Consider the following 21,104-nt stretch of genomic DNA (forward strand, 5'->3'; position numbering starts at 1 on the left):
TTGCTAATGATTCACATTGTACAGAACCATGAAAAACAATTTTGGGGTATCACAATCAAAAATATTTCCTAGTTCCCAAAGCATTCCAGCAAGGATTGGGTGTCACTTGCACCAAAGCTCCTTTCTCTGAATTGTGATGCTGGTCAGGCAGTGGACTTGGCTTCACAAAGAATTCTAGAGGGAGGGGGGAAAATAAGGAGCAAGGAGAGGGAAGACAGTGAACTCAAGTTACCCCAAACCCAAAACAGCACCCTTAAACTTTAGGAACTGCATGCATGCAGGAGGGGTGCAATAAAGCTATCCAACCTTACACGTTAACCAGTAGAACTCAAGGCAGCTCTGGGCTGTCTTCCTATTGAGTTTCATGTAAAATTACTTTATACCAGTGCTTAATTTGTGCCAGTGCAAGGCACCATCACCATAGGTACTTAGTTATGCCTCTCTACCACTTGGTGGCACTGGATGACTTTTTTAAGACCAGCAAATTGTTTCACACTTCCTTATACTTAAAAACCATAAACAACTAGCGCTTCTAGTCCACACTTATCACTCAGGGAGCCTGCAATACTTCAAACTGTCCCACTTCTGTAGGTTGGGCCCTGGCACCTACCTCTTTACAAATTAACCACTGCTCTACTCCACTACTTTAATCAGTTGCCAGTACCCATTAATAGTGTTATGACCTGGCCATAGGGACAGTAGTCACACATGTTAAAAGTAGTACAACTTTGGTGGGCTGCAAGACCTCAACCAAGCCTAGCATTTTGCTGCCAAGTAAAATGCCATAATAATTAAATGAAATTAAAAGAAATAGTTGCTTGTTAAGCGCACCGCTACCCCAAAGGGGCATCCTGGCGCTCGTCTGCATCCAAAAGTGGATTCATGTAGAGTGCTGGTTAAGAGATTTCTGACATGGGCCTTCTGCACCAGAAAACCCACAGCCTGCAGGAGCACATTGTCACTTGGACTCTGAGCCAAGGGACTTTCAACCACTGGTGAATATGAGCAGGGAACAGGTAGGTATATTCAAAAATACAAAACAATTGAAACTCACCTAGACCAGAGAGCCTCCTGAGATCAATACAAAGACGACTGTCTTTTTGGCATCAGCAGTGTCCTATTTGAGGTACAAAAGTGCCAACTGCTATAGATTTACTTTCCCCCTGCAGAGTTTTATGCAGCAGCCAGTGCCCCACCCTGTGCATACCCAGCGCTTAACCTGGTTTTGTTTTCTCTAATCTTCGCTACCCATCCCTTCTCCCAGCCTGACCCATCATATCTTCCCTGTATATTTGTCTAATGGCTCAAACTATCCTCCTTGCACAGTCCCCTCACTGTCCATGTTCTCATCCTGAACACTTCTTATCTAGTGATGGTGTCCAACCACTGAGGTTGTTAAACTGCATCCTTCGCGTTCTTTTTCAGATCAGTGTCAATGCAGGTCTTTAGCTGTAAAAGTTGGCCAAGGCTGGGTTTGAGTTTCGCTGAACTGACTGCGCAGGGATGGACATATTAATGTGTTTTGTGTGATGGAACTGAGGGTGGTCACCTGTTCCTGGGGCGGACAGTTGTGTTTGCTTTACTTGTGTTTATGTTTTGGTTGATGAGGCACTGGTCTGCCTCATGGCGAGTCATCAGAACTGCTCGCATTACATGCATTTTAAGTAAGCTGTGGGATTTGTTTTCATGTACAGCCACCCCCAGAGAAGACAAGAGTTTCCCTGTGGTGGTGCATCCTTGTTTTACTTTGGGTATTGAATTAGTGAGAACTGGGAGTCGATCCAGACATGAATGCCTAAGGCAAGCATCTTAACAGCATCTCTGCTCTGGGAGCCCGCAGCTGTGCTGCCCTGCATATTCTAGTTAGTTAATACTACAGCTAGAGATTAAATGCATTCTATTCTTAAACGTGGTTCCACTCTCCCTGTATCTTCGTTGTTCTCTTAGGTGTTATTTTCTGAAGAGGACCCATGTTTTCTGCAACATTTGTAGGTCTCGCCTACCAGACAGCTTTTATATCAAGAATGTAGAGAGGGCTTAGAGCCCGTGCACTGCTTCCATTGGTAGGATATTTTGTCATTCTCATTTGCTTCCTTCTTATTCATTGGATTCCTTCCTCTTCCATCATCTTTTTGTGTTCGTCCCTCCCCTGGAGCATACCCTCTTTCTGATCCTTTTGATTGGCTGACTTGTATCCTTCCATTGCCCACTTTTAGAGTACTACTTTTTTCTTTTTCATTAAGCACTCTATGCATGAGGTTCTAGCTGTCTCCCTTGTGTGCTTCTACGCACAACCGCTCTCTCCCTCGTGTTCTGCCCTCCCTTTCTCCTGAATTCTCACCATGCCCTCGCACTCTGTGTTGCTCTCTCCCATGTGTGCTGCTTCTCCCCTCCTCCACCACCAGCTCTATTTGTAGTTTAGCCCCTCAGGTACCCCACACCTCCCTCTGGCATTTCCTGTTTTTAAATTGCATTTTGTAGAGGGCCTAGCAGCTGCCATTTACTGACTCAACTACAAGAAAAGGGCTTTCTCTCATATAAAGTTTTTTTTAAAAAAATGTACAGAACTAAATGGAGTCTGTCATCTTAGATTGGTCAGGAAAAAATAAAATGGCGTCACAGTCATTCTATAGGCACGTGCATGCGAGGTGATGCGTGAGAGCACATGCAACATACAGCATGTGTACACCTACAGAATGCGGCCACGTCATCATGTTTTTTTCTTTTTATTCCAATGCTGCACATCTGTTAGAAGCATTGATAGCACATAGGTATACAAGAGGAGACCTTTTGACATTGCCAATGCTTGTTGATGAGGCACCTATGCTAGCTTTGAAAAGTAATTATCTAGAGGTCTTTCTTTGTTCAGTGTTCATGTAGCCAGGTACAGCAGCTGCTCATGCATAATTGCCTAGTCTCCAGGCATGCATCGATTTCTGAAGGCCTTGTATTGTCATATTCTTCTGAGGTTTGGTGTGCTGGATTTTTGGACGGAGGTTGCATGGGTGATGTTATTCTAGTCTTTTATTTATGTCCATGCTAAATGCTAAACTTTAGTTCTATTTCTTTGGCCTGTCCCCTTTTTTTTATTTGAAAAAACTTTGGACAAACAACTTTTTTTGCTGGGTCAACTGTTCAATGATTTTATCACCTACCAATAAGTCCTACATAGGGCACTAAGGGCCTGATTACAACTTTGGTGGGGGGATGTTAATCCGTCCCAAATCAGACGGATATCCCACCCACCGTATTACGAGTTCCATAGGATATAATCGACTCGTAATACGGCGGGCGCGATATCTGTCACATTTTGGACAGATTAACCCCCTCCGCCAAAGTTGTAATCAGGCCCTGAATCACATGCCAATAATGTTGTTTCTCTCTACAGTTTTACAGGCTCAGACTGAATTCCATCTCAAAAAGCCTCCTACCACTATAATCTTAAAACTCTGCATGAAGAATAGAACTTGACTAAAAACTTTTGACTTTTCCCTCTTATTGCTTTCCTTCGAATGACCCTCTCCTTAACTTCCATCTCCTGCATACCTCCTCTTTCTGAGTCGAGTCTACTCTAAGAAGCATGACTGTCTTAACATACCTGTCTTAATCTCTCTTATTTTATTGTAAATTGTCCACACCTTACTTCATAGATCACAACCTCTCCTTCTTTGAAACTGTGGGCCCGATTCAATACCGTACTCACGTGTAGTAAAGTTACGAGTGCGGAGTCTCCACACTCGTAGCAAAAACTCTGCCATCAAGGTGGAATCTTTCCACAGCGGACTCTCAGAAGTACGCCGTGCACAGATTCTGCCCGGGTGCAGACATTCCGCCATGGGTGCAGCGACTCTGTCATGAGTGCAAAAGCTCCGCACTCGTAACTTTGCCACACATATGTACCTACGTGAATCAGGCCTTATATCTATAGCACCTAACAATATCTAATTTCCTCTAGCATTTCTGTTCATCCCACCAACCATTGGCATGAACCCACATAGCCTTACTAATGATCACTCCCATCTCTTAATAATTTACCCTCCCACAAAGAATCTGGAGTAAATTTATGGAACAATAACCACTAACTTTGGGTTCCAGAGGGGCGTGCTACTGGGCATAAAGTTCTGCAACGCCTCTTCAGGGGTGATAAGCACTACATAAATGCAATCACAATCTTCTGTGGCAAGCTCAGTTATGTGCTGTGACAGGATTTAAAATAGAGCTATGAACTGAGAGAAGACTTTAAATAGAGCCAGGCAATGTTCAGTTCTATAAATATATCTATCCACTGGCAGAGGGATATATAGAAAGCCCCGCAAAGCAGCAGGGCTAAGGACAGGAAATGCTCTGCCAGACTCTTATTGCGCCTGCAGTAAGGGACTGCTGGCAGCCGGACACTCCTTCTAGGCGCCTGCCTTAGAGATGCAGCACTAAACCTGCTCTCCAGCTTCTGGCGCTGATCAGCAGACATAGGGAAAGTGTTTAAAACATTGTATCTGGAGCAGGGAAACACAGCTGCCAGTTCAGGCTAAACTGAGGGGGTGGATTCTTATTTTGCTATTTCATCACAATGCGTTGAAGTCACCGGATGGCTCTCTCCCAAAGGATGGAAGCCCGTCTCCTTGGAAGGAGCAGCTATAGGCGAGCTGATTCTCTCCGGATAATGCAATATTATGGTACAGAACACAACAGACTGAAATCAGAATTGCTCGCACAATTAGGAGGTAATTCCAGGCCTTAATTTTGAAAAATAAAATAAGTAGCAAGGCCGTCGTGAGGAGACCACTGCAGCCTGCCCTGCCAGCACCACTAGTGACAGAACCAACACAACTGCTAACCATCACACTCAACAAGTGTAACAATTCAGATTATTCTAGTCCCCCAAAGCTATAAGAAGGGCCTGGTTGTCAGCTGTCATTTTTAATGTATATTGAATTAATAAACAACTGTTGTTGTGTTCATCTCTAATTTAAACAAACAGCTCCACCACGTGGCAGACTGTCATAAGTGGTGGTGTTGCCAATTAGGTGCACTGGAAATTGCTGGGTCAAATTAAGCACAGGGTAAATTAAATCATTATAGATGCTGTGTTTTAGGGATATGTAAAAGTATCCTAGGGAAAAAAATATTTCTAGAAGCATTTGTCATGGGGCGATTTTTTTTACCTCATTCCAAGTCAGAATGTTGAATAACCGTACAATCCCTGTCGTCCTGCACTGCAAAGTTGGAATTAGGACTGTTTTTCTTGTGAAAACGTACCCAGGTATTATTCGAAGAAAATTATGTGCTAAAAAACTATATTGCCAAAAAGAATTAATCTTTGGCCTGATTTAGATTTTGGTGGATGGGTTGCTCCGTCACCAGTGCTTTAAATGGAAAAATAGAACTGCAGGTACTCTGTACCAGAGTACCTGCTTGTTTCTGAGAAGTGCCGGTACTCTCCAATTAAAAGTATTACGTTTTTCTTGAGATATGCCGGTACTCTCCCTCTCAAAATAAAAAAGTGCGGGTACTCAGTACCGGAGAGTACCGGCCCATTTAAAGCACTGGCAGATGACTCGTCCGCCGAAATATAGATCTCATTATATGTTATGGGATTTATATGTTGGAGGACGGGCTATCCGTCACCGTTCTGACGGAGTTACCCTTCCGCTGACATCTAAATCAGGCCCTTCGTCACCACAAAGCTTCAAGTGACTCCATAAATTAAAGACAATACTGGCTCCCGAGCAGTCCTTAACATTTGCAGATTAGCCAATGTATACATTTAAATTTCTTTCAGTCAGTAGCTACCCCGGCGCGGAGGTGTGTTTCTTGTATAGCTGCCTGTTCCTCCCTCGGCTTCACGGCCCAGGAGACCGCCTCACTTCCGCTTCAGATGAGGCATTTCAACAATCGGATTTAAACGTCCCGGGACAGTTGTCTTCTAACAAAAAATAGGGGAATTGTTTTTCTTAAATTAAAGAAGCATTGGCATGCCGCACTCCACAGATCCCGCCCACTTCGACTTCTGGTAGCAAGACATTCAGGGGCAGCTGCCGCTATCATTGCTTTCTCAATCTCAAATGTGGGGGGTAAGATGTGACCTACCACCCAGAGCTGCCAACTGGGGAATCAGGTTTGAGTCCCGGCATCCAATATCTTGTGATGTTAGAAAATCACTTATTCTCTATTTGCGTAAAAAAATGTGTAATGTTATCTGGTGGTCATGTGGAGTATCTTAATGTTCTTGGTCCAATTTTGCGTTATATAAAACTGCAAATAAATAAAAAGTGCCTGCAGGTTCAAGAGTGTATAGGAAAGTGTCTGCAGAGAGAAAGATACTAAAAGCATCAAAGAATCTCCCCCATCCTTTCAGAAAGGCCACACATTTGACATCAAGGGAGTTATGTTTCCTCTTATCTTTTCCAAATGATAATTCAGACAAATACAGTAAATATACTGAACCGGTTTTATGACTTAGTAAATGTCCAGTGTTTTCATTTCAAAAGTTTAGGATGTTTTGCAACAATTATCATTTCAAAACAAATACAATAAACAGTAAATAGAATAACCATTCCTTATGATGGACTTGATTTCCAGTCTTTTATTTTCACACGTATGGGATTTTGTTGCAATAATTCTCCTTTTGATACCGGCATGAGTGTCCTGGTTCTATGGTTCATCATCTGCACTTCTGTCAGTGGTACCAAAGGTAGCTTTGTTGTGTCAGTGCGTTCTGCCTGTCAGGGTGTGCACATTCTAACTTTCATCATTAGGGCCTAGGCCGAGCACTGTCACCACAATACACCACTCTGTACCATCCTCTTGTACGTTTCATAAGGATCTTTTTATGTGACATTTCATAGGGACCTTTGTTTTCTATTACTCCTTTGTATACATTTTTCTACTTTGCTAATTAGGTCTTGCCTACTAGACAATGCCTGCCCTGCCTTCTGTGAGGAATATTGTGGCCTACCAAGAACAGGCCCATTGCCTATGATTGGTTGGCATTCCCATCACTCTTACTTGCCTGCTTCTTATTGGTGTCATAGCAGGTCAATCTTGTAGTTGTCCCTCCCATGGAATATTGCCTCTTTACCACTGCATTGATTGGCTGTAATTTCTGCTGCTTTCTTTTCAAGAACTACTTTTTGTGTTAAGGTTTGTGTGCGTTTTTGAAATGTAACCCTGGTATACTACTCTCTCTTGCTCTCCATGTTGTCTCTACCTCCCAGGTTCTTCTCCCTCCTCCTCTCGCCGTTGGGCTCACCTGTGTGCTTCTCCCCATTGCCTCGCTCGGTTGCTGGCACCCGCCCACACCATCCTCGGTCTCGGTTGTTGCTTCCTTCCACCTGTGCACTCTGTGTTGCTTACCCCGAACTCCTATGCTGATTCAGGGCACCTCCCACCCTACCCTAGTTGCTTTCGCATTCTGGGTTGCTTTGCCACCTCCGGCCACGCCCTCCTGTGTGTTGCTGCTGTGTTACCCCGCCCTCGTCATGTTGCTTCTGCCCCATTAGTTCTGTTTGAAACTTCCTGCTTAGTTAAAGAAAAACGCTTTGCACATTTTATTTTATTTTTAATTACCATCCAACTCTAATCGGTAACTAAAAATAAAATAAAAGTGACTGTGTAATTTTGAATGCACATGCATTTGACGTGCACGAACCTACAAAATGTTGCAGTTCGCCTTATTAAAAGTTTTCTTTTTATAAACTGTAACCGCACGGCACAGCATTGGCCAAGCTGTGCAACATTACTAAAAACCAGTGGCAAAGCCAGTAGGTCTCACAGTTGAGACTAACTGGCTTTGTCAATGCTTGCCTTTAGGTCTGCCCTTTGTGACAGCTTTAGTGATCTGAACAACTATTATTTTGGAAAAAACATAGATAATTTACATATTTAGTGGGGCTTTTGGTCAGTTGGCTTCATCCATTAATCTAATACATTTATTTAACATTTTGTTCCCTCTCACCACAGCAGACCGCATGGGGCAATGAGTCAGGCCACTCTACATCTTGTTAAGCGACTGCTCAAAGCCTGTGCACATTGTTGACATCCAACTAAAATAGTTCCTTCCTCTTCAGTGACAAGGCTGGTTTAAAGAGGCTTGTTTAAAAAAAAAAAAAAAAAAAAAAAAATTACTAGTAAAATAGCCACACCAGTGAATGTTTCAAATGTGTTTTTCCTACAAGCATCTGGCAGTCATGTTTAGTTTTTTTTTGTTTTTATGGCCTATGCTTGAAAAAATAGAACAATCATCGCACAACTTGCCGGTGCTTGTTTGTGATTTGCTCTAGTAAGGCAACTTCTTAACAAACTTCTAATTGCACCACTGCACAGGTTAATTTATCTGTTCTATACTCTTTCAGCAAACTACTGATCTGCATGCTTTAGTTGTTGTACTTGGCCGCATGTATTTATAAACACTTGGCACTCTCTTATTTGCATAACTGCTCTGTTATTTGAGTAATTATTCACGCTGTTCAATGTGCCTGGAATTTGCTTTGTACCAACACCCTGAAAAAGACTGGTAATTGTTTCATTCTCGGATACAAAAAGGATATTGTACATTTTAATTGTTCAATCAAGTAATCTCCTTTTACATCAGTGCCCTACAACTTTATCAGTGCAACATAGCAGCAGGGCGGTATTGTGTTCTGAATGCAAAATTGGATTATTGCGCTAGAGTGAAGCGACAGGTCACACGGACTGCGCTGGAATGCTGTGGTTAATCTGGATTGCCAGCACTAGCTCATTGTTGCGGCCTGAATGGTTACATCTCTTCTGTCCCCAACATTTTATAATCTGAATGTCTCTTGTATGAATGTGTGTATGTGTGTGTGTATGCTTGAGACCTTCAAAAGTGCAAATGTACCACTTCGTAATAAAGCACTTGTAGTGAAAGACAATCATCACCACTATGGCACTAGTAAGACTCCTGATGTGGTAGTAACACCCCTGGAAATACTGGGTGTGGCAATTTTCAAATACAGTGCTTAATTTGGGCTAGTGTTTGTGTGTGCTCAACACCGGAACTTAATTCTTAACACTGCCACTCATTTATGACAGTTCACCACATGGTGGCACTTCCTGCCAATTTTTGATCCAAGAGCAAAAGAAAAAGTTATTTAAAATGTCAAAAAAGTTTTAATATATAAAGACAATAATACCAGCACCTTCATGGGTATCCACACCTCTTTGGGCTGTGAATTGGTGCAAACTGTAAGCATTTTTTGTAGTCTATGAGAACAAACGTAGGTAGCATTTGTACTCACATTTGGCGGCACTGATACAGGGCTGTGAAAGGTGCAAATTGCAGTAGCCACCTACCAAATGTTTGGGCCCTGGCACTTATGTATTTTACAAATTAATCCCAGCACGTGCAGTATTATTGCAATATTGCTATATTTTTTTCCTCTATGGATCGGGGAATTACTGAACAAATCACTCTTTCTGTCCTGATTTCCACTGGTAGATATTCTGTTGAAATCCGTTGCCAGATTTACTTGACAAAATATGACCTTGAAACATGCAGGTGCGGTAATATAACATACCACATATCTTCGAATGCCGATTCAAGCAAAAAATCGTATTTCCATGCGTGAATAATTCAAAGATTTGCCGGCCCTACCTCCTCTCTCTCTTCCCACTGTGCCTGCAGAAGCCTGAGGTACTTTCTGTGAAAACACAAGAGACCCTGCTTAGGGGTCAGGCCAACTCCTCCTCAAAGACACATTTGTATTTAGGCTGAGTGTCGGGTTTTCCAAATAATAAACATTTCTTAGTCTCCAGAATTGCTTTCTTTACAATATCCTGTTACATGAGAAAGTCCACTAGCACCCGGATGCTTGTATTTCAATTTCCTTTTATTAGATCCATAGTATTTGCAGAGTCACCTGTATTTTATTCATACTAGGTTGGAACAGCCAACACGTGTTTCACCCCTTAGAGAGCCTGTTCGACTGGAGCTTTCTCAGGGCTTAAGGTGCATTCTGTACAGAAATAGTCTTGAGTAATCCTGGTGCTGGGAGTTAATTTGAGTCCTAAATTAATCTGTAGTGGTTGTTCAACTTCTTCCGTGTCAGGAAAGCCAAAGCGAGGTCCCTGCGGTCTGTAGCGGCGTGCACTTTCCATCCAATTTAGGAATTACAAGATAGTCCGGGTGTTTGCCTATAGTCTTCTGAAATCAACCAGCTACAGTTTCATAAACTTGAGACACAGATGGTCCTGTGTGTGCATGTGGACCCAGAGCTACTCCCACACCTTTACAACTCTCCCAAAAAATCCTGTTAGTCACCCCTTGGACTGTGAATTTCAGGGATCCTATACGACAAGGCACTGCCATTGGCTCTTTAATCATAGACAGAGTTGAGGCTAGACCGTGAGTGGACCGTGAATATGATGGTAAGAGAGACTGAGTGCCTGGCATCTGGAAAGGTATAAGGATCTAAGGGGGGTATTTAACAAGGTTTTGCAAGGGAACTCGCATGGCGCAAAGGAACGTATAGGAATGCAAAGCATCGCTAAGCAACCGTGCAGCGCCGCACAAGCACTGACACAACCCTTAGTAAATAATGTGTTCTGTGTCACCTGCCGTGGCCAACATTAATTAAAAGAGGCCTGGAGACTAGGATATGTCACCTGCGTTCCCAGATTGTATGCACATACATCAGATACATATCCTGAGTATGCCCGAAAATGGACCTTACATATCTTTTCATGATCCCTTAGCCAGATACCATCAGACCCACAAAGATATGCACACACACAATAGTTAAGTGATGTAACATTGTATGGAGTAATTACATTATTAAACTATTTTAAGTTATAATTAAGTGCAAATACTTAAATATTAAGTAATATTATATAAAAAGTGATGGTCAATTAATTAAAAAATGCAACATAATCTAACATAATTTATGGGTATGTGATCATCATTTTTTATAATTCATTTAGTAGTAGTAAAGGGATTTTAGGGTTTACAGATGGGCAGGATCAGACTGGTCTCTAGGGCGGCCAGGCAGTGCCCCATGGGCTGGTCTTCCAGATCAGTATGTGAGCTGTTTTATGTTGTTGTTTGTGGGCCTCTTTTGAGGTCTGCAGGACTGTTTTTTATGGCTGATTTCCCGATTACCATAAGCATTGTTTGCTGCAACCACAAATGTATGCAGTCTCCCAAGACTTGCAAAACACTCATACAGGTTACCTTTACAGACTTAAAACTGTCCTGATGTGCAAAGGTGAGCCACTTTTGTTAGCTATCTAAACCACTAATGGAAGCCACTTTTAATTCAGTGGCCAGGCCTATTTTCTGTTCCAGTCCGACCATGGGGATGGATAATATAAATGGGTAGTGTAAGGAAGTACCCTTTTTTTGGCATGGTTACCCCCAATTTCTGCATGCTGTCAGTGTGTTTTGACTGTGTTCACCGGGATCCTGCTAACCAGGACCACAGTGACTGTCCTCTCTCCCTCTAAATTTGGTTGCTTAGGACTTACTACACCACAAAATGGGCATACTAGATGCCTCCATTTAACTCCCTAGTATATGGTACCTAGGTTTCCAGGGCACTGGGGCAACAGGGATTCCCCATGGGTTAAAGCATGTATTATGCCACCCATGGGCAGCTCATGCAAAATATGTCTGCAGGCCTGCCATTTCAGCCTGCGTGAAAAGGTGCATGACCATTTCACTACAGGTCACTGCACCAGGTCACTGTCAGTCACCCCTATGGCAGGCCATCCTAGCCCAAAGGGCAAGGTGCAAGTACCTTTGTGTAAGAACACCCCCAGCATGAGCAGAGGTGCCCCTATGAACTCCAGCTCCATTTTCCTGGACTTCGTAAATGCAGGGAAGCCATTTTACCTGTGAACTGGACACAGGCGGGCCTGTGTCCAGCTACATAATGGTAACTCCAAACCTGGGCATGTTCGGTATCAAACATTTTGGAATCATACCCTAACACTGTTGCCAGTATTGGTTGTATGATTCCATGCACTCTGGGGGCTCCTTAGTGGACCATCAGCATTGCTACTACGAGTCTTCTTGGGTTTTCCGGACAGCTCACGCTGATGCCACCCGTCAGACAGGTTTCTGCACTCATGCTGCTTGATCAGCTCAAGCAGAGGAAGGCAGAACAAAGGATTTCCTGTGGGAGAGGGAAGCAACACCCTCTCCCTTGGAAATAGGTGTTACATGGCTTGGGAGAGGTAGCCTCCCCAAGCCACTGGTATGCGTTGAAGGGCACATTTGGTGCTCTCTTTGCATAAACCGGTTTGCACCAGTCCAGGGACCTCCAGTCCCTGTTCTGGCGTGAAACTGGACAGTGCAGCCCCCTGTCCAGCACCACCCCAGGGGTGGTGCCCAGAGCTCTTCCAGGTGGCCACTTGATTCTACCATCTTGAAACCAAGGTGGGCAGAAGCCTCGGGGAGCATCTGAGTGGCCAGGTCAGGCAGGTGACGTCACAGCCCTCTCCTGATAGGTGGTCCCCCTTCTAGGTGACCAATCCCACTTCCTGGGCTATTTAGGGTCTTGACATGCAAGACTCCAGCGGGGCTCCTCTGCATCGTTTACTTCACCTTCTGGCCACTGGAACTGCAACTGGACCCTGCAGGAACCGACAATTTGCAACCACAGCGACGACTTTGCTCTTCAACATTGTTTCTCTGACTCCTTCCAGCAACTGTAACATTTCTCCGGCTGTGCATTCTCTGGGGGCAACAAGTCTTCAGCCTGCACAAGAAGCAAGAAAGAATCTCCCTTGGAGTGAAGGAGTCACTGCCCTGCAACCGCAGGCACCAACTGCAACAATGACCACCTGCGTGGATCTCCTCTCCTCCAGAGCTGCGTGGATCCTGCATCAAGGGTGATGGTCTGGAGTGATCCCCTAGGTCCTCTCTACCAGCTGTCCAACTTAGGAGGTGGTAAGCCCTTGCCTCTCCACGGAGGACAGTACCCTCATGCACCACATCTCTTGCAGCTACCAAGGCTTGTTTACTTCTCCTCCAAGGGAACTTCAGGCTTCATATAGCCCCAGTAATCTTCCCTGTGACGCACAGTCCTCTGCTTGCTGCTCCGGAGACTCCTTTCCAGGTGTGCTGCATGGGCCACACCACGACTCCTGTGCCTGCTGCCTATGGGTCACCTGTGGGGTCTGCCTCCTTTTCCTGTGGCTCACTCAGCTGCAGAGGGTCACCTCAGACTCTCCTCCTTGGGTCGAGTCCCCAGGGCCTTGCTGGGCCTCTTCAGTATTGCAAAACCTTCTTCATCGTCTTTTTTGCATTTGCCAAGGCTTGTTGGTGGTTTTCCAGAACCACTAACGACTGCAACCTGACAACAGACGTGGGACATTGACTGCATCACTTCTGGAACTCTTCCTCTGCTCGGTTGCTGCACTGCTGACCTTCTTCGTCCAAGGTCGACCTGGTCCTGCATCCACAGACGGGTGGGTAGTGGCTACTGCCACGACCGGAAACTCCAACGTGAACTGGACCAGGTCCCCTTCCTTTGCCGGTCTTCTTCTACTAGGATCCACCTTTGGTTACATGCAGTGTTGTCTGGGCCTTGCATAATCCTTTTCCTGAAGTCTTTTTGGTGGGTTTAGGGAAAACCAGATACTTACCTCCTTTCTCCTGGTCGCTGGGGGCACCCTGGTACTTACCTTTTGGGGTTCCTAGTTCCTCTAGATCCCCTCTACTGATTCCACTTCCTTGGGTTGGGGCCAAACTTTTGCATTCCACTTACTTAGTATATGGTTTAGTCGCCCCCAGGGCCTTCAGTATTTTCTATTGTTTTTAACTATTTGCTATTGCTTTCTATGCTAATCACTGTCTTCTAATGTGTATATAATAGTGTGTTTACTCACCCCTTAGTGGGGTATTGCCTATCCAGTATTTTAGTATTTGTGTTACTTTAATAAAGTGCCTTTATTTTTGTAACACTGTATGGTTCTTTCATGGGTGTAAGTGCTGTGTGACTGTAGTGGTATTGCATAAGCTTTGCATGTCTCCTAGATAAGTCTTGGCTGCTCATCTACAGCCACCTCTAGAGAGCCCTGGCATCCTAGACACTGCCCACGCTTCCCTGAGAGGGGATACCTGGACCTGGTATAAGATGATAACACCGTAGGTGTTCACTACACACCAGGCCAGCTTCCTACAGGTTGTACAAGGTTTTTCGTATTCAGCAATGGGTAGCATATATGGAGGGTAAGGAGTTTTTAGAATTCAAGACGTGTAGTGTATAGAGATAATTAGAGCTTTAAAGGGTTCAGAGGTATAAATTAAAATTACAGTACATACATTTAAATTCATGAATTTATATTACAAAAATAAATAAAATAAGTATTATATTTAATTAGCTATATTTAATATTAATTTTATGAAACTTTAATAATCACTTTAATATTTTTAATATAATAAATCACTAAAAATGTGTAATTAAAATTAGACAAATAAGATAAATTTTAAGTATGTATATTTTCTATTAGTTATATATATGTATTATATATATATATATATATATATATATATATATATATATATATATATATATATATATATATATATATATATATATATATATATATATATATGTCAAAGCTCCTGTCAAGCAACAGCAAAAACTATGTCCCGGTGGTGGCGGTTCCCAGGGCTATTAAAGGGCACGCGGTCATGTTTGGAATATGTCTTTCTCTGCCTTTGTAGAATACTAACTGTCATTAAATGTACACCAAACAAATGTTGGTGTCAAACACGATCCACCTGAGGTGGGACATTTAAGAATAAATGAATGGTGGCCTTGATATTGAGGATTATATCATCATCCTTAGAAATAATGGTGAAGAATATAACATTGGTAACTTACGCAAAATCTAATGACACAGTCAGTTCCAGTTCAATGATTTTTGTACATAGAGCAAAAGTTACACCCTGCTATTTTGACCCTGATTGTTAGCAACAAGGCCTTCGTTTGTTGCAATCTGGCCCCCTCTTTTGATTATATATGGTGAAGAACAAAGGCAGCAGCCCTCAGTGGATGTCATGTACCACCATCTGTAGACAAAGATGAAAGCCATGGGAATAAAAGTCTATGCACTGTTTTACGAGTTCCTCTACGACGTGGGTGTTATTTATCGCACTAAAATCCACATGTCCCTGTATGTACCGGAACTGTTTTTTGGCAAGCTGGTATTGCTTAAGTTTTTTTAAGTAGATCCAAAAGTGTAGTCTTTTCTGCACCCAGCAATTACAAGGTAATGACAACAATTCACCATTTGTAATTGTGATCACTGCACAGATGTCGACAAATCTTTGCTTACATCTATGTGTGTTTACACATATGTGGAGAGACCTTCAAAGAAGTAGACTTGGGTACCCCAATGAGTGTGTGGGGCCATTGTCGATCAACATTGGAGGAAAGACCAAATGGGAACTAAAAAAGTATCAGAAAAACAGGTTTGGTTGTGCGAGAGGGTTGGACTCAGGGGCTGCCAACCCTTGCAGGCGGCTAAACCCCACGCAGGTTCAGTCTGGTCATTGACTATGGATCCCCCAGGTATCAATGAAGTAAACAGAGAGACACAGTTCACCCGAAACTCTATTGCTAACTTTAACTGGGTGAGACCCTGGGTTATTTTTTAACCGGAAAAAGAGCAGATGGGGCTTCAGCCCACTGTGTTGACCAGTGTTGAGCCCAGATCAAAAGGGCATACAACTGAGGACTGAATGTATCATAGCAAGGTTGCTATGTTTTGGAATTTTTATTTGGCCCCTTTGTCCCATTGACTGGGACTATGTTACAGCCACACATTCTGGTACACCCAGAGTCCCACAGATCGCCTTCTGGCAGGACATTGGGTTAGTTGAATGTTATTGACTGTGACATCTAACCCTTAGAACCTCATAGAGTAATTCTTGAGTGTTTCACCTCATAACTCATGCACAGTTATGTGCCTAAAGAAAGCAATTTTTTTATTGATTATAGTGTAGTCCTGGTAAACAACATCACCTACACAAGGTATTTCTCAGGAGTGCTTAATTAGTACCAGTGGTTACGATTGGGGGCCACAGCACTCATTTTTAGGGGATCGGCCCTTTTTTTCCCTCATCAGACATTTCTGAACCTTAAGAGAGGGGTAAAACACACAAAGCGGAAAGACGGAGTAAGGGAAAGACGGTAAAACCATCATAAAGGGAGAAAGCAGGAACCTGCAAGAGTGAGGTGAAGGGGTACATAGCATCTGGTAGTGAATTAAAGAAGAACAAGTTGGAATAAAGACCACAGCCTTCATACTGGATGCAACAATATTTAATTGCACCGAACGTGGGCTTCTGAACATAACGTTGGGCACCAGCACGCATTTTGTTTTACAAATTAAGCCCTGCTTCCCAGAAAACACTGACTGCCCAAGGTCCCCAAGAAAAGGCCTTACTCCCTATTACATGATGTCTTGGGTTGCTTTCTGTGTGTTTAGCATCCTCCTCTGAAGAGTGTAAATATTACTCCATCAGTATAATGGTTCTCCAAGGCCCATGTGCACCCAAAGCCAAGATTATCCCAGAAAATAACAGAAGTCAGGTGTCTATCCTCCCCTTCTCACCTACCTCCAGAAGGATCCTGAAGCACACCTACCTCCACACTGTCGGGTGACGCGTTGCCATCCCTGGTGCCATCAGCTGTGTCATCATCCTGTAGAGTGGTGTGTTTGTAGTCAGACATCTGTGGAAGAAAGATCCATGATGAGAATGGGCTATTCTACACAAGAGAAAAGGACACTGTGGGCCTGACTGAGATCTTGGCGGATGAGTTACTCTGTCTCAACCGTGACGGATATCCCGTCCGCCGAAATATAAATACCTAGGATGTAAAGGGATTTATATTCCCGCAAACGGGATATCCATCTCTGTTGTGATGGAGTAACTCATCTGCCAAGATCTCAGTCAGTACCTGTATATTTCAAAACATTCCACTGACATCCAGGGCTAGACCTGAGCAGCTGACTTCCCCAGAGGGACTCAGTCTTCCTGTTCATATAGATACCTGCATTTGAGTCACCCTGAAAGAGAGGCGGTGCTCCACTATACACTGAGATGTTGGCATTGGGGTTACCTCGAAAGAGGCTCAAGTCCGCTACACACAGAGATGCTTGCATTTGGGTTACCCTAAAAGAGGGGCTCTATTTGCCTACACAGGGATATTTCTGTATTTGGCCACTGTAGGAAGTTGGCTCTGTATGTGCTATTTCAAAGTAAGGAATAGCATGCACAGAGTCCAAGGGTTCCCCTTAGAGGTAAAATAGTGGTAAAAATAGATAATACTAATGCTCTATTTTGTGGTAGTGTGGTCGAGCAGTAGGCTTATCCAAGGAGTAGTGTTAAGCATTTGTTGTACATACACAAGACAATAAATGAGGTACACACACTCAGAGACAAATCCAGCCAATAGGTTTTTATATAGAAAAATATCTTTTCTTAGTTTATTTTAAGAACCACAGGTTCAAATTCTACATGTAATAGCTCATTCGAAAGGTATTGCAGGTAAGTACTTTAGGAACTTCAAATCATCAAAATTGCATGTATACTTTTCAAGTTATTGACAAATAGCTGTTTTAAAAGTGGACACTTAGTGCAATTTTCACAGTTCCTAGGGGAGGTAAGTTTTGATTAGTTTTTCCAGGTAAGTAAGACACTTACAGGGTTCAGTTCTTGGTCCAAGGTAGCCCACCGTTGGGGGTTCAGAGCAGCCCCAAAGTCACCACACCAGCAGCTCAGGGCCGGTCAGGTGCAGAGTTCAAAGTGGTGCCCAAAACACATAGGCTAGAATGGAGAGAAGGGGGTGCCCCGGTTCCGGTCTGCTTGCAGGTAAGTACCCGCGTCTTCGGAGGGCAGACCAGGGGGGTTTTGTAGGGCACCGGGGGGGACACAAGTCCACACAGAAATTTCACCCTCAGCGGCGCGGGGGCGGCCGGGTGCAGTGTAGAAACAAGCGCCGGGTTTGTAATGGAAGTCAATGGGAGATCTAGGGATCTCTTCAGCGCTGCAGGCAGGCAAGGGGGGGGTTCCTCGGGGAAACCTCCACTTGGTCAAGGGAGAGGGACTCCTGGGGGTCACTCCTCCAGTGAAAGTCCGGTCCTTCAGGTCCTGGGGGCTGCGGGTGCAGGGTCTCTCCCAGGTGTCGGGACTTTGGATTCAAGGAGTCGCGGTCAGGGGAAGCCTCGGGATTCCCTCTGCAGGCGGCGCTGTGGGGGCTCAGGGGGGACAGGTTTTGGTACTCACAGTCTCAGAGTAGTCCTGGGGTCCCTCCTGAGGCGTCGGATCTCCACCAGCCGAGTCGGGGTCGCCGGGTGCAGGGTTGCAAGTCTCACGCTTCTTGCGGGGAGCTTGCAGGGTTCTTTAAAGCTGCTGGAAACAAAGTTGCAGCTTTTCTTGGAGCAGGTCCGCTGTCCTCGGGAGTTTCTTGTCTTTTCGAAGCAGGGGCAGTCCTCAGAGGATGTCGAGGTCGCTGGTCCCTTCGGAAGGCGTCGCTGGAGCAGGATCTTTGGAAGGCAGGAGACAGGCCGGTGAGTTTCTGGAGCCAAGGCAGTTGTCGTCTTCTGGTCTTCCTCTGCAGGGGTTTTTCAGCTAGGCAGTCCTTCTTCTTGTAGTTGCAGGAATCTAATTTTCTAGGGTTCAGGGTAGCCCTTAAATACTAAATTTAAGGGCGTGTTTAGGTCTGGGGGGTTAGTAGCCAATGGCTACTAGCCCTGAGGGTGGGTACACCCTCTTTGTGCCTCCTCCCAAGGGGAGGGGGTCACAATCCTAACCCTATTGGGGGAATCCTCCATCTGCAAGATGGAGGATTTCTAAAAGTTAGAGTCACCTCAGCTCAGGACACCTTAGGGGCTGTCCTGACTGGCCAGTGACTCCTCCTTGTTATTCTCATTATTTTCTCCGGCCTTGCCGCCAAAAGTGGGGCCTGGCCGGAGGGGGCGGGCAACTCCACTAGCTGGAGTGTCCTGCTGGGTTGGCACAAAGGAGGTGAGCCTTTGAGGCTCACCGCCAGGTGTGACAATTCCTGCCTGGGAGAGGTGTTAGCATCTCCACCCAGTGCAGGCTTTGTTACTGGCCTCAGAGTGACAAAGGCACTCTCCCCATGGGGCCAGCAACATGTCTCGGTTTGTGGCAGGCTGCTAAAACTAGTCAGCCTACACAGATAGTCGGTTAAGTTTCAGGGGGCACCTCTAAGGTGCCCTCTGTGGTGTATTTTACAATAAAATGTACACTGGCATCAGTGTGCATTTATTGTGCTGAGAAGTTTGATACCAAACTTCCCAGTTTTCAGTGTAGCCATTATGGTGCTGTGGAGTTCGTGTTTGACAGACTCCCAGACCATATACTCTTATGGCTACCCTGCACTTACAATGTCTAAGGTTTTGTTTAGACACTGTAGGGGTACCATGCTCATGCACTGGTACCCTCACCTATGGTATAGTGCACCCTGCCTTAGGGCTGTAAGGCCTGCTAGAGGGGTGTCTTACCTATACTGCATAGGCAGTGAGAGGCTGGCATGGCACCCTGAGGGGAGTGCCATGTCGACTTACTCGTTTTGTCCTCACTAGCACACACAAGCTGGCAAGCAGTGTGTCTGTACTGAGTGAGAGGTCTCCAGGGTGGCATAAGACATGCTGCATCCCTTAGAGACCTTCCTTGGCATCAGGGCCCTTGGTACTAGAAGTACCAGTTACAAGGGACTTATCTGGATGCCAGGGTCTGCCAATTGTGGATACAAAAGTACAGGTTAGGGAAAGAACACTGGTGCTGGGGCCTGGTTAGCAGGCCTCAGCACACTTTCACTTGTAAACATAGCATCAGCAAAGGCAAAAAGTCAGGGGGCAACCATGCCAAGGAGGCATTTCCTTACACAACCCCCCCCAAACGAAAGAGGATGAGACTAACCTTTCCCAAGAGAGTCTTCATTTTCTAAGTGGAAGAACCTGGAAAGGCCATCTGCATTGGCATGGGCAGTCCCAGGTCTGTGTTCCACTATAAAGTCCATTCCCTGTAGGGAGATGGACCACCTCAACAGTTTAGGATTTTCACCTTTCATTTGCATCAGCCATTTGAGAGGTCTGTGGTCAGTTTGAACTAGGAAGTGAGTCCCAAAGAGGTATGGTCTCAGCTTCTTCAGGGACCAAACCACAGCAAAGGCCTCCCTCTCAATGGCACTCCAACGCTGCTCCCTGGGGAGTAACCTCCTGCTAATGAAAGCAACAGGCTGGTCAAGGCCATCATCATTTGTTTGGGACAAAACTGCCCCTATCCCATGTTCAGAGGCATCAGTCTGCACAATGAACTGCTTAGAATAATCTGGAGCTTTGAGAACTGGTGCTGAGCACATTGCCTGTTTCAGGGTGTCAAAGGCCTGTTGGCAGTCCACAGTCCAGTTCACTTTCTTGGGCATTTTCTTGGAGGTGAGCTCAGTGAGGGCTGTCACAATGGATCCATATCCCTTCACAAACCTCCTGTAGTACCCAGTCAAGCCAAGGAATGCCCTGACTTGAGTCTGGGTTTTTGGAGCTACCCAGTCCAGAATAGTCTGGATCTTGGGTTGGAGTGGCTGAACTTGGCCTCCACCTACCAGGTGTCCCAAGTAAACCACAGTTCCCTGCCCTATCTGGCATTTGGATGCCTTGATAGAGAGGCCTGCAGACTGCAGAGCCTTCAAAACCTTCCTCAGGTGGACCAGGTGATCCTGCCAGGTGGAGCTAAAGACAGCAATATCATCAAGATAAGCTGTGCTAAAGGACTCCAAGCCAGCAAGGACTTGATTCACCAACCTTTGGAAGGTGGCAGGGGCATTCTTTAAACCAAAGGGCATAACAGTAAACTGATAATGCCCATCAGGTGTGGAGAATGCTGTCTTTTCTTTTGCTCCAGGTGCCATTTTTATTTGCCAGTACCCTGCTGTCAAGTCAAAGGTACTTAGAAATTTGGCAGCACCTAATTTATCAATGAGCTCATCAGCTCTTGGAATTGGATGAGCATCTGTCTTGGTGACAGAATTGAGCCCTCTGTAGTCCACACAAAACCTCATCTCTTTCTTTCCATCTGTGGTGTGAGGTTTGGGGACTAAGACCACTGG

General features: G+C 44.8%; 1 protein-coding gene across 3 annotated transcripts in view; it reads right to left on the reverse strand.

Annotated features, from left to right (window-relative positions):
• Positions 1–21,104, reverse strand: part of ECE2 (endothelin converting enzyme 2) — a 275,238-nt gene that overhangs the window by 140,957 nt on the left and 113,177 nt on the right. For all 3 annotated transcript variants that reach the window (XM_069212964.1, XM_069212966.1, XM_069212965.1), the window contains exon 2: positions 16,617–16,703. In XM_069212964.1, coding sequence (XP_069069065.1) covers positions 16,617–16,703 — 87 coding nt within the window. The remainder of the gene's footprint in view (positions 1–16,616; positions 16,704–21,104) is intronic.

The sequence above is a fragment of the Pleurodeles waltl genome, chromosome 11, assembly GCF_031143425.1.
Source record: "Pleurodeles waltl isolate 20211129_DDA chromosome 11, aPleWal1.hap1.20221129, whole genome shotgun sequence".
Lineage (NCBI taxonomy): Eukaryota > Metazoa > Chordata > Amphibia > Caudata > Salamandridae > Pleurodeles > Pleurodeles waltl.